The sequence below is a fragment of the Polypterus senegalus genome, unplaced genomic scaffold, assembly GCF_016835505.1.
Source record: "Polypterus senegalus isolate Bchr_013 unplaced genomic scaffold, ASM1683550v1 scaffold_5076, whole genome shotgun sequence".
Taxonomy (NCBI): domain Eukaryota; kingdom Metazoa; phylum Chordata; class Cladistia; order Polypteriformes; family Polypteridae; genus Polypterus; species Polypterus senegalus.
In genome coordinates this window covers 21812-34463 of record NW_024385699.1, presented here as the reverse complement: position 1 = coordinate 34463, position 12652 = coordinate 21812, and the positions used below count along the sequence as shown (strand labels likewise).

Sequence of the window (12652 nt, the reverse complement as noted above, 5' to 3'; positions counted from 1 at the left end):
CACTTGGGGTCGACTGTTGGGTTTTAAAGCGCAGCCTGTGTTCTCCCCTCAACAAGGCCATTTACTTCTCATTACTTCTTCTCCTTTTCCTACCACAATAAAGAGGGGCGCATTCCTGATAAAAGTAAAGGGCATGCAGGCCAACCAGGGGAAGGCCAGGGGCTGTGGGCACACCCTGGAAAAAACGGGCAACGGCAAAACCACCAAAGAGAACAGAAAACACAAAATAATCAAGAGTCACGATGGTAGTGCCCCCTCTCGATGAGCCCCTCAAGGACCCGCCAGCCAGCCTCACAATATAAAGGTAGGGGCGGGGCTTCAGAGTAACCCGCCTCACGGGGCTCCACCCACAAAACACGAGTGACTCAGAAGAACACAAAGTACACAGACAGCAATGGTGACATAAACCCCAGTCCTGGGGGTCTTACAATGGCTGCCAGCACACAAAATAGAAAGCAGGCCAGGGCCCCCCTAGCCTGCCCAGAAAAGCCTTCACCAAAGGCTGCCTGGCCTCCACCTCCATAGGCAGGCTTCAGGCCTGTCCAGGCCCCAAAGTGGTCAGTTGAGAAACTAGCCCACCGGGAATCTTCATGAAAGAAGAATTTATTTAAATAAACACGAGGGGAGCAGAAAAGGCAAAAGGGGGCAAACGACTCCAATGTGTGGAACGAGAGCGAAGAAGCCGAGGAAGAACACAAATAATCTGAGGAACTGAACCAGACACCTGGTGGGCCCGTCGTGTGGACCCCCGTTATGGGGGACGTGACCTGCTCCACAACTGCAGAGCCTGTGGGCTGACCACCTCCAGACAGAACCGGAAGAGGAACCAAATCACCGGTGGCCCTCTGATTGTGGTGGTGAACCTTGAATGGCATTAGACCACAGGGGGCTTCGAGTGTGGCGGGTTGGCACCCTGCTACTCTCTGGTGTGCTTAGGACAAGCCCACCAGCTACGAGAGGTCACTTCGTCATCAACTGGAGCTGAGCTAGTCAGTCAGCTTCTCAGCAGAGCCTGAGTCAGTTAAGGTGGTGACTCCTTCACCATTTACCATGAGATTGGCACAAAGTCCTTGCCAGCTTTCACCAAGCAGATTCACATTGAATGTCCCCTGTGTCCCATCATTTCTTAGGTGGCCTTGTGCTCCTTTAAACTTCTCACAGCCTTCCTTAACCTGAGATTGTGGCCCAGTAGTTGAAGCTGTGGACCTCCAACCCTGAGGTCCCACCACTGACACCACTGGGTGACCCTGAGCAAGTCGCTTCACCTGCATCTCCTCTGACTGGAAAAACACAAAACGATGGACCTGATCGCGTCTCAGATGGCACGAGGCACCCATGGTGTAAATGCGGCCCACCCTGGTGCTGCTGCTGTTGTCTTCTTTGAATGGACATATCAAGTTCTATGATGCTGAACCGAAAAGTGGGACCACCGTTATGAGTGTCTGCATTTCATGCCTTCAGTTTCCTGATGCTAGAGGTTTTGCTGCTGTTGTCCTGGAATGCGGACCTCGAGCTCTTGAATTCAGTTGTTCTGACCACTGGTCAAAATGACCCCTAGTGCCCACCTCCAGAAATGCCAGTTCAACGTCTGCCCAGAAAGGAAACTGCAGATGTCAAGCCTGGCACTACGTCTGGTGGTCAGTGCACCTCATGATGGGGGATGTGCCAACTTAAACATTAAACCTGAGACCCCAAAAACTGCAGAAAGAGTTTTGGGCTTCTTCTTCCATCCATCCATCCATCCATCCATTATCCAAGCCGCTATATCCTAACTACAGGGTCACAGGGGTCTGCTGGAGCCAATCCCAGCCAACACAGGGCACAAGGCAGGAAACAAACCCCGGGCAGGGTGCCAACACACCGCAGTATTCTTACATATAAAGAATAAAATGGCTGACGTCCTACTTACTGGTCTGATGAGCAGGTGATCAACTGTTTAGATAGATAGAGTGAAAGGCGCTATATGATAGATAGATAGATAGATAGATAGAGAGTGAAAGGCACTATATGATAGATAGATAGATAGATAGATAGATAAATAGATAGATAGATAGATAGATAGATAGATAGAGTGAAAGGCACTATATGATAGATAGATAGATAGATAGATAGATAGATAGATAGATAGATAGATAGATAGATAGATAGATATTGTCGATGGGGGCACCGAGTTCTCTTTTCCATGTCAGCCCCCTATTTCCCCAAAGTGAACCCTGAGAAGGCGCCGGACCCCCTGACGAGTCTCTTCTACTCAAGCTCAAGCTGCTTCTCCAGGAGACCACCATGTAGCTGCTGTGGGCTGGCTGAACGTCTCCCGCTGCCTGTTTATTATTATTATTGGATGTTTCAGTCTGAGCTCTCCTTAAAGTGGAGCCCGAGGATGGAGGACCCCCCAGCTCTACAAAGGCACCACTTCAGGTTGAAGGCGAGCTCAACACGGCCCCCCGCGATTTGATTTTTGGATTTGTTCCTTCAAAGGTCCCGTCTTTTGTCTTGTGATGATGGGTCTGTTGGCCCGGACTTTGCCTTCTTCCTGCTTGTCCCTCCCTGCCTCGCCTTTGCTGCTCCTTCACTGTGAATTTTTACTTCTGTCCCTGCGGGCCTGCAGCCTGACGACGTCCTCCTGGCCTTATTTATAAAATCTGAAGCCATTTTTGCCCGGTTTGGGCCTGTGGGGGCCTGGAGGCCTGCCTCTTGAGTTTAGAGTGTGGCTGTCTGGGGTGAGGCCTCGGTGGATGCCAGGTTTGGCTTTGTGTGGGTTTGTCCTCCTTAATTCTGCTGCTCAGTCCTCAGGCTTCCCGCCAGTGGCCACTCCTGCCCGTTGGTCCTTTCATATCTTTTTTTTTTTTTGCTGGGTTTCCAATCCTCTCTTTTCTTTTTGTACTTCGTGAAGTTTTAAATTGCATTTGACATGTGTACCCACTGACGGGCGCTGTAGAGCTCCAAAGAGCTGACTGTGAGCCTGTGGTTGGTGGGCTTAAGTCTCAGCAGGTGACTCCCCACTTGCGCAATGCTAAATTACACCTGCAGGGGGTGCCACAGATGCCCTCACACTGGATTCCTGTGGACCACAAGGTCCTGAAACTCTGACCCCCATGAGACCAAATGCAGAACGTCCGCAGGTCATCCGGAAGTGGGTCACTCCTCACACACTAGTGATGGTCATTCGCCCAGAGCCACAGTTCAAGGTGACAAGAGCCCTACCAGTCAGGTCAGTAGTGGCATGTGGCATTATGTGCCCACCAGCCCAACAAACACAGGCAGCATCTTCATCTTAAAGATTTATCGTACACATAAACAGTGGAATGAATATTTACAGCCAAGCACTTTTAGATGTGTCTACAGTAAATATATAAATATACAGAAACATATGGTGTATATAGCGCCTTTCATGGTGAACACCATCTCCAGGCACTTGGACATTGTTAGCTCCAGGCTTTAGGAAGTGTCCTGCCCTGTGTCCATGTCCTGTCTGGTGACTCTAAATGGATCACTCAAGAGCTGTAAAGGACATGGCACCCTTGTCAGCTGGCAGCAGAAGCCTCATGAGGAAGTGCAGACATTTGGGCACTCGCTCCTCAGCTCATCAACCCCACACTAGGCTGGCACATCGGGCTGTTCCAAGTGGCTCTGCCTCTCCTTAGTAAGGGCCGCTGGCATCGGCGGGCTTACTCAGCGTAGCAGGGGGAGTTCATCTGAAAATCAAAGCCCAGATTAGCCAGAGGAGGAGCTGCCCACCCGCTGGGCCAACCCAAACCCACCATACGTACCGCCGTCTCATACTCCACCGGGCTCAGCTGCTTCTTGAGCATATCAAACTGTCCTGGCGACATAGGCAGCAAGTCCAGCGATGAGAAAGGCGCAGCTGACACGTTGGTGCTTAAAACAGAAAAAGAAAAGGGCGCTAGTGGGGGTGATGGGCACAGTGGGCATAGTGGTATCGGTGATACTCACAACTGAGAGACAGGAATGAAGACGGAAGAGATGTACTGGGAGTCTGCAAGGAGATAAGTGACAGGTGGTTAGAGCCGAGACCCTCAGCAGTGGGCACTCCTGCCTGGCCCTCAGTGGCAGGCCTGCCAGGGCTCACCTGTATTTGGCTGATTGTTGTAGTGCTTCCCAAAGGCCTCATCCTTGGCAATGCCTGGGTATAGCAATTTCAGGGGGTTTTCGGGAACATTCCCGTCCACGATGACTTTGTAGTCACGAAGGATGTTGGCAAAGGGCAGCGCTGCCAGGCGGCTCTTAGTGTACGGCTCAACCGAGTGAAACTTGACCTCTCCTGCGGAAAAAGGGATATGGCTCGTGAGGTGGCAAGTTAGGATGTGACATCACTATGCACCGGGACGGGCAAACTAACCATTCTCAGAGTGGTCCACCCAGGTGAAGGTGATGCCACCCAAGTGGCTCTCGCTGAATCGCAGCAGGAACGTGCCCGGCTCCTTGTCCTTCAGCAACGCCCGCTCCATCTCCTTACTGACAAAGCCCATGATGTACCTGAGGTGCCCACAGGGGGCATCAGAGTCAGCAAACAGCATATGAGCAGTGGTGCCCCCCAGAGACCTGGCAGCCCCTTGACCCGTCAACTCACCCATCGATCCAGAGTGGCAGCAGGTGCTTCTTGATCAGTTCCAGGATGGAGTCGAGCCACAGCCAGAAGCTGAATGGTTTGCCTGGGATGTTCTCCTGCAGGCAGAGGCAGAGCTGAAGCACCAGAACACCCGACTGGACGCCCCTCATGATGCCCAGTGGTTGCCCAAGCTTACCTTGAAGAACTTAGCCCAAGAAAACTGGCAATCACTGAACACAGCCTGCTGGCCTGGGAACAAACACAATGACAAGGAGCGTTAAAATGCCATATTGGCACAGACAGCCTTGGACTGCTGGCATCCCACGTGGCCCACATACCCAAGAGCTTCTCCGCCAACATTGCCAACTGCTCCGTATTGAGGCCTCGTCCCACGAAGGAAGAAAACTGCCAGCTCAGCACCTCGGACAGCTGAGACCAGCTGGCAGCCGGTGGACTGCTGAAGAAGGACAAATTCTGGAAAAAAAGGTGGGGTGGTGGTCAGCATGGCAAAGCGGTCAGGGGTGGGTCAGGCGGAGGTGGCATCTACCTTAGGGTCATCGGTCAACAGGTTGTACCAAATGACAGAGGCCCAGCCTCCGGGCAGCTGGCTCACGTTGGAGATGACCACTATGGGCAGGGAGCAGGTCTGGAAAAGAAGCAGAGAGCAAAGGTCAGAGGTGATTGGGTGGGTGACCTGCCAGGTGGCATCCACAATGCACTGACCTCCAGGTCTATAGTCAAGCCCTGAAGACACAGCTGGGCCTCGAAGCTGAAGGAGTGGAGCTCCTCTGTGACCGTCACTGGGACCTGTGGACAGAACGGTGGGTCAGTCAGGTGGGCAGGGCGGTTCAGCGGTAGCGGGCACCCCAGGGAGCCCACGCCCACTCACCTCGTTTCCCTTGGACCCGTTGCACAGCTTGCGTTCTTTCAGCTGCTGAATAAGAAACACACAAGATGAACATGAGAGTCGCGAGTGAAAGGCGCCATATAAGCGACTAGTGGCCCCTCATTACCAGGTGTCGGAACTCGACGGACAAGCAGCCATTGGACGAGTCCTCCAAGTCCATCGCCTTGATGCTGGTCCCCTGGATGAAGAACTGACGACTTCTGAAATTAGCAGAAAAGAGTGACCGGCGGGCACGGGGAGACCCACTGCCCTCATCACGCGCTGTGCCCGACAGCACAAGAGAGACAAGGAGCTACTCACACTCTGCCAGCGGGAAGGTCCCTGCAGGAGAGAAAAAGAAGGAAATATGCCATCAGTGCCACCAGGGGCAGCAAGAGGGCACAGCCACCTTCACACATCAGTGGATCATCAGCAACCCTCTAAGGGAGCCCCAGTGCGTCACCCCGCTCCTCACTAAGGGACCACCAATGTGTTACCGGGAATCTTCAGTGTGTCAACCGCTTCCTACTAAGGGTCCATCATTACCTCCCCTGTACCCTCTATGGGACCCCCAGGGTGTCAGCCATTCCACTCACGCCTCCTCCCAGTGTGCCACCTGCTCCCCTCCAATGGCTCCCACGTCGTCATTTGGACTCTAAAATGTCACACCACTCTGGCTCTGCTTGGCTGCGACTGGCACTATGTGACTGCTATGCCCCTTGGATTACGGAAAGGCGCTATATAAACTCACTTGTCAAAGATGGTCTTGACGTTCAGTTGGTAGTTGATTTCTGGCAATTTGACCAACAGCCTGTGGAAAAGCAAACAAAGAGATTGGCAAAGCTGCAATGTTGTGCCCCCGCTGGTGTAGACTGGCGTCTATACAGATACTGTATGCTGGGCACACTCAGAGACATTCAAGTGGGCACTGCAGGTGGCACAGATGCATCACCGTTCATCTGCTGTAGTCCAGAGGGCTTCCTTACTGCCGCTCTTACACTTACAACGCACTTAAAATCGAATAAAATGAGACATGAAGATGTCCAATGCCAACACAATGCCAAGTGTGCCCATTGTGGAGTGGCATTGTGGCTCAAATATGGCATCTTCTACTCCCTTACAGTCCTAAGATCACTGATCCCAAAATGCCCAAAAAAGGCATTCTACTGATTTATCATCTGTGGGTACAAAGGGCACAGATGGGCAACATGTTCAGGAGGTGCCCGAGACAAGACTCATCCCAGATCTGCAGGTTTGGCACAGCATGCCATCCAACTTATCAGTCTCTAAGAGGCCTCCACCCCGCAAGAGATGCCACATTATCAGCATATTGTGGGCCTTGAAGGTCTCAATAGTCACCAGTCCAGTGCCATCGGGCACTTACCTCAGCTTCATGGTGAAGAACACTCCAGTTTTGATGACCAGCTGCCGCTGAAGATGGGTTGGCATGCAGGGCTGCCTCTCGACCACGAAGGAGCTGCAGAAAAGACAAATGGAGATGGGAATGATGGTAAAGTCCTGCCAGGTTCACCTCGGGAAGGCCACGTGGCCACATGCCCCCAAAACGCCACCTTTTGATGAGATGGTAGATCAGGCACTTGACGCGCTCCTCCAACTCGGGCTTCTGCAGAGGAATCGGGTCGCCGTTGTACGTCACCTTCAAGACGAGCTCCTCCAGCTTGTCTAAGTGCCGCCTGATGTAGAAGAGGCTCTGTGCGATCATCGTGAACCTGCAGGGGGCAGAGTGGGGCGTCTTAGGACCACTGGGGTCAAAAAGGGGCTCAGATTCACCTTCTAGGGAACGCCTCCCGTTTACGAATGAAGAGGTGAGAGGTTCTAGAGCAGAGGGGGCTGAGTCGGTGGCTTCTAGAACTGTCCCAGCACCTGAGAGGTGACCCCAAGTGCAGACGGTTCTAGAGGAAACTCCCTGGGTGGGAGACAGGAGGCCCAAATGAAGATGCTATTCTCGTTCTCGAACGTCGTCGACTGTCCAGACGTGTGAGGGCCGTGGATCCTTGAGGTGCACAGAAATACACAGAAATTCAGGTCTCTGGGTTACAGACTTCTCTGACCTGGAGATGTAAGGCAGAGGTTCTAGAGCGCAGTCACATGGGGCCTGGAGATGGAAGACAACTGGTTCACTCAAATGCAGTGGCCAATGACAGGCATTGATCCCAGGGAGCAGCTGAAAGCTAATAACGGGCCACTGTTCTAGAGCTCCTTCAGTTACAGGAAGATGAGCATGCCAAGGAGATGGTCTAGATTGGACTCAAGCTTGGGCTAGAACATGCTGGGAGTCCATGGGTTCTGGAGCCACTTCAGCATGGAGGTGTAAGACAACTGGTCGGGGAGAGGCTACTGTGGTTCTAGAACAACTCTAGAGCACGTTCAGATTCACACAAAGGCCGCAGGTCCTGCCACTGATCTGACCAGGGACTGCGGGTCCTGGGGGTCACCCAAGTGCAGACAGGGGGCTGGAATCGGTCAAATGGCGGCAGGTTCCAAATATCACTTGAAGCCGTTCTGGACCCAGAGCTACAGGTCTAGATCGTCTCTGACCTAGAGATGAGGCTGTGGGTTACCAAGACCATTCAAATGCATCGATAAAGCCACAGATTCCCACAAGATGCCCACCTCTGGGCAGTCATTCTGGACCCTCAGGCCGGCGAAGCACTAGGCTGGCGCCTTACCAGTTCTGCAGCTGGTCCAGCCCCGTGAGAAGCGGCCCCCCAATACACGCGATCTGCTGGCGCCTCTTCCAGTCCCGCAGCTCCTCGGTCAGCTGGGTGCTCATCACTGCATCGATCTCCTTGATCAGCTCTGCGATCTTCCCGAGCGTCTCCTGCGGGCACACCGAGGGGACAGTGAGGAGAGCGTGGCTCGCTGGGCAGAGTGGCACCCACCTTCTGCTGCCCTACCTTTCTCTTGAAGTCCAGCAGGTTCAGCATGTCCTGAAGTCGGACCACCTCCAGCCTGGCTTGCTCATTGTTGCGTTCGGCGGGGTCTGAAATGATAGAGCAGAGGGCTAGGGGACAGAGTGACCGGGGTCAGCATCGGTGTGACAGACAACGAGTGGCACCCACCTTTGGACTGCAGCGTTTTGAAGCGGAAGTCAAACTCATCCTGCCTGTTCTCCAGACACTTGACCTCCTGCTCGACCATCTGTGGAAAAACAGGGGGCACTCAAATGGGCACGGGAGCCCCGAGTGAACGGACCCCTCTCTCCACCTCTCTGGTGCCTACCTGCACATTCCTGCGGACCCCCACCACCCGGTTCTCCAGATTCCTCTGCCGCTCATAAACCACGGAGTTCTGCATGGACTTCTCCAGCGGACCCTGCAACGGTCAGTGAGGACCTCAACAGCCGGACTTCTCTATGGACAGGCGAATACAAATAGCAAGGGGCACACTGGCGCCCCCTACACTTAACTTACCCACCTGGAACAGGTGTGTGTGTGACCCACCTCAAGGCAGCGCCCCCTACAGTGCCTCCACTGACCAACAAGCCACTCACATTCACGCGAGAGGCGCTCTACACTGTGGCCCAAAGGGCGGTCACCTGCCAGGGACGCCCACCCCGTGCCACTACCTGCTCCACCATGCTGGCAGCAGCGATGATCCTCCTCTCCTCCCTCAGGCAGCTGGAGATGACGGTGGCCATGTGCAGCGGGTTGGTCTTGTACTTCACCTGCAGAGGAGAGGCGGGCAGAGGTGACGATGGCAGAAATGTCAGTTTCACGTGACTGTGCCAATCTGTGGCTTTGTGCGCTCGGTTCTCTTCGAGCACCCGGCCCGGCGCCCGCTCACCTGCAGCTGCTGCTTGATACGTTTCAGGTTGTGTCTCTGCAGGAAGTTCTTCTCCTGGACGTACTGGTCCTCCAGCTGACCCAGCAGGTTTTGGAAGAGGATGGTGGATATGGCCTCGTGGTTGCAGGCAACATCCCTGTGGGAGAAGCAGATGAGTTCATGCGTGCGCCACCCGAGCCCGGGGGCTCCCCCGCCATGCTGCTCTCCTGCCCTCTGCCGCCTCGCCACTTCCTGGTGACGCACACGAGTCAAGGCGCCTCAGGCGGCGAGGCGCCGCTTCTCCGGAAAGCGGGGGGATTCCCGAGATGAGCGAGACACCTACCACTTCTGGGCCTCGATCCACTCGGCCAGGAACTGACGCACCTCCATGGGAAAGTTGTCGTCGTAGAAGTGGTCCACCTGCTCCAGGAACTTCATCTCCAGCTGCTGCACCTGCTTCCACTGACTCATGCTGAGAGAAAACAAGTGCGTCAGGGCAGAGCGGGGGCAGTGCCAGGCACCAGGACTCTGCCCGCCCTCTGCCGACTGTCTCTGGACCAGAGGACAGCACCGCGGTCAAGAAGGGGGTCCTTGCACCCGGACCTGGGCTGCTGTGACGCACCTGGAGCACTAAGGTGCAGTTGTGTGGGCAGCCACTTCCTGCTTTCGCTGCGAGCACCACCGAGGCAGGAAGCGGGCAGGCTGCGCCATGACAGCCTCTACTGGTAAGTCACGTGGCTGAGCAGAAGCAGTGGTACTGGCCAGGTGGACGGAGGGGCCAGGGAGGGGAGCGACTCTCGCATGCACCTCACCAGCCACATCCTCAGCCGAAAAAGAGGAAGAGACAGAGGCAGCCAACTAGAAGACAAACAGGGGGTGGCATAGAGGAGGAACGGCATGAACGGGTGGCGGGCGACAGGCCTACAAGTGGCACCCTCCGCTGCTGACTGCCTGGTGCTAGGGACCACTCACTGCACTGGTGGGTCTGGCCTGCCGCATGCAGACCGCCGTCGCGCAGGATGTTCGTTCACAATTCCCAGCATGCACTGCTTTTTCTGACAGAGCCCATCTAAGACCACCGAGTGTCCTTCCCAGTCCTGTGAGGAACTCGCACATGTTTGTTTGTTTACAAAGTGACTTACAAATCACACGTGGTTGTGGCAGGTCATGACTCCCTCGGTGTCACATGGGGTGTCCCATCACGTGGCACCCGCAGTTCAACACCTTAACCACTGATGGGTCACACCAAGCCTGGCACCAACATTCTGCTCTACAAGAAACAAACCGGCTGGAAGTGAATTTCTAAAAACAACCCATCTGTCTTATATAGCGCCTTTCCTTATGGTGTAATTGTTTCAAGAGTGTTTCGGGAGGGTTTGAACATCCTTGGCCACTAGAGGGCCTCACTGCTCCCCCAGTCCTCCTGGCCTGTTACTTATCAAGAATGGAGAATCACCCTGCCTGTTCAGAGCTGGCACCACCACCGGGCACACTAATGCTCTCTTAATATGCGATATCTCTCTGGGATGTCCTGGCACTGGCACCAGCTTACTCAGTGCCAGGAAAAGAACAATAAACCAATGGATGCTGGAGTTTCACAAAGTGTCCACTCAAGGTCTGTGGCTTCATTTGTGTCCCTTGCTTGTTCCCTCATAAAATTCAAAGACCCTTATGGAAGGGTCTGCTGTTACCCCAGAGTGGCACCTGCTAGTGTGGTGTAACCCGTTACCCGTGCTGTTTCTTTTATCATCTGCATTTCTTGTCACATGTATGCTACCTGTATGTGTGCATGTTGCCCCCGTGCCCCCATGCTTCTGTTCTGGGTGCACCTGTGGTTAGACTGGCACCCCCCTACAAATGGGTTCCTGCTTTGCACCTGTGGCTTCAGGGAATGGCTGCAGTCTGCATGGAGGTATTCAGGTTTGGGTGCCAACCAGAATGTTTCATTGAGATTAAGAACTGGCACTTCTCACAATGCCACTCAATGTCATTATCAGTCCATCCATCTATTGTCAAAGCCACTTATCCAGAGCAGGTCACAATCCCAGCAAGCATCGGGTTCAAGGCAGGAACTACCCTTGGAGAGGGTGCCAGTCAGTTAATGTCACTGTCACTGATCTCAGGTCCTCAAATGTGCAGCCATCGTCTTTGTGTGTCTGGAGTTCATTTTTCAGTTCAGCAGCCCCTCTAATGCTCAGAAACACAATAGGCTGGGGGTCTGAGGCCTGTGGTGTGGCACCGAGTCTGTGGCTGCGACACTGGGCTGAGTGTGCCAGGCAGTGTGGCCTAGTGGCTTGGCAGTGGACTGCTAGTTGAGACCCTAAGGGGGTCACTTCATTATCATGCCTGCTTTCTAGACACCACCTGTTGCCTGGCACCTGATGTTCATTTGAGAAAGGCGCTATATAATGTAATGGAATGTTTGTTTACACAGATATTCCATGGGACCTTTGTAGCCATTTCTGTATAGTGCCTTTAAAGGAGGGGCTTGGCCCAATACAAAAGGACCAGAATGCACCAGAGGGAGTGTATCCTGTACCAGTCTAGGAATTCCCTGCAACAGCAGGAGATATCTGGTCCAGCCTGCTGACCGCGGCCCCAAGTTAGAAATGGACAAGCGATGGGCAAACACACATCGGTCACAGCAACGTCTGGAAGGCAAAGGAGAAGAGAGAAACAAAACCAAACCACTGGGGCCCCACGGTGCCTGGCATGAAACCATACTGGCGCACTCAGGCTGGTGGAGACCTCACAGAATAACTGCGCCTCCCACCCGTGTCGCCGCCTTAAAAACGGGTGAGCCCAAAAGTAGGTCATGTGACTCAACCCCCTCACTCGGCCTCTACAACAATGTCACGTGCTCTGACATGTTGATCCTCCTGCCGAAACGCTGCTAGACCCCTGGAGGCATCACGCAGACCACTGTGCCCCTCAAGTCGTCATAAGTGACTCGGGGCTCATCGTTCTCAGGCGGCGGCCGATCGCTGTAGCAGGGATCCGGGGCCTCCTCGGGTTGACATCCCCGGACCGCCCGCTTTCACTTCCTCCGGCACATCGCAATGACAGCGCGTGCCAAAAGCCGAAGATGTGACTCCCCGTCCTCGGTACCACTTCGAGCCGCGGGGACGAACGACAACGACACTCACCTGCTACCTGCTGCTCGCGCCCGCCTGCGCTGTGAATTCCCAGCTCGTCTGCAGCCGCGCGCTCGGACTGCCGTTCAAATAGGCTTATTTGCATAGATTTAAATACTTTTGCATAAACACGCCCATCTCCTCCACTAAGGCGGCCACGATCCGAGGCGCGCAAATTCTCACCTGAGTTCACAGCCCGAGCCCATTAGAACGAAGGACGGGTCCCCGTGAGGCGGGCTGTGACCCCTGGAGGGCTGCCTGTGACACGGGGGTCGG

At 54.3% G+C, this 12652-nt stretch overlaps 1 protein-coding gene across 4 annotated transcripts; it reads right to left on the bottom strand.

The window, feature by feature from the left end:
• Positions 1-3268: 3268 nt before the first annotated feature.
• stat4 (signal transducer and activator of transcription 4) lies at positions 3269-12652 on the bottom strand. 4 transcript variants are annotated; one of them, XM_039743373.1, is made up of 24 exons: positions 12560-12652; positions 9586-9714; positions 9264-9399; positions 9046-9144; positions 8700-8792; positions 8540-8618; positions 8375-8460; positions 8147-8298; positions 7028-7186; positions 6841-6933; positions 6208-6267; positions 5778-5798; positions 5584-5674; positions 5460-5504; positions 5294-5377; positions 5118-5216; positions 4909-5044; positions 4767-4819; positions 4592-4686; positions 4361-4497; positions 4091-4282; positions 3955-3997; positions 3771-3879; positions 3269-3695 (listed from the first exon to the last, which is right to left on the bottom strand). In XM_039743373.1, exons 1-24 carry the CDS (start codon positions 12580-12582, stop codon positions 3669-3671), a joined length of 2241 nt encoding a protein of 746 aa, XP_039599307.1. In that variant the 5' UTR covers positions 12583-12652; the 3' UTR covers positions 3269-3668. The 4 variants fall into 4 exon arrangements, with proteins under 4 accessions (XP_039599307.1, XP_039599306.1, XP_039599308.1 ...); XM_039743372.1 differs by having other exon boundaries at positions 5584-5677; positions 12560-12651; XM_039743374.1 differs by lacking the exon at positions 12560-12652 and adding an exon at positions 12389-12478 and having other exon boundaries at positions 5584-5677.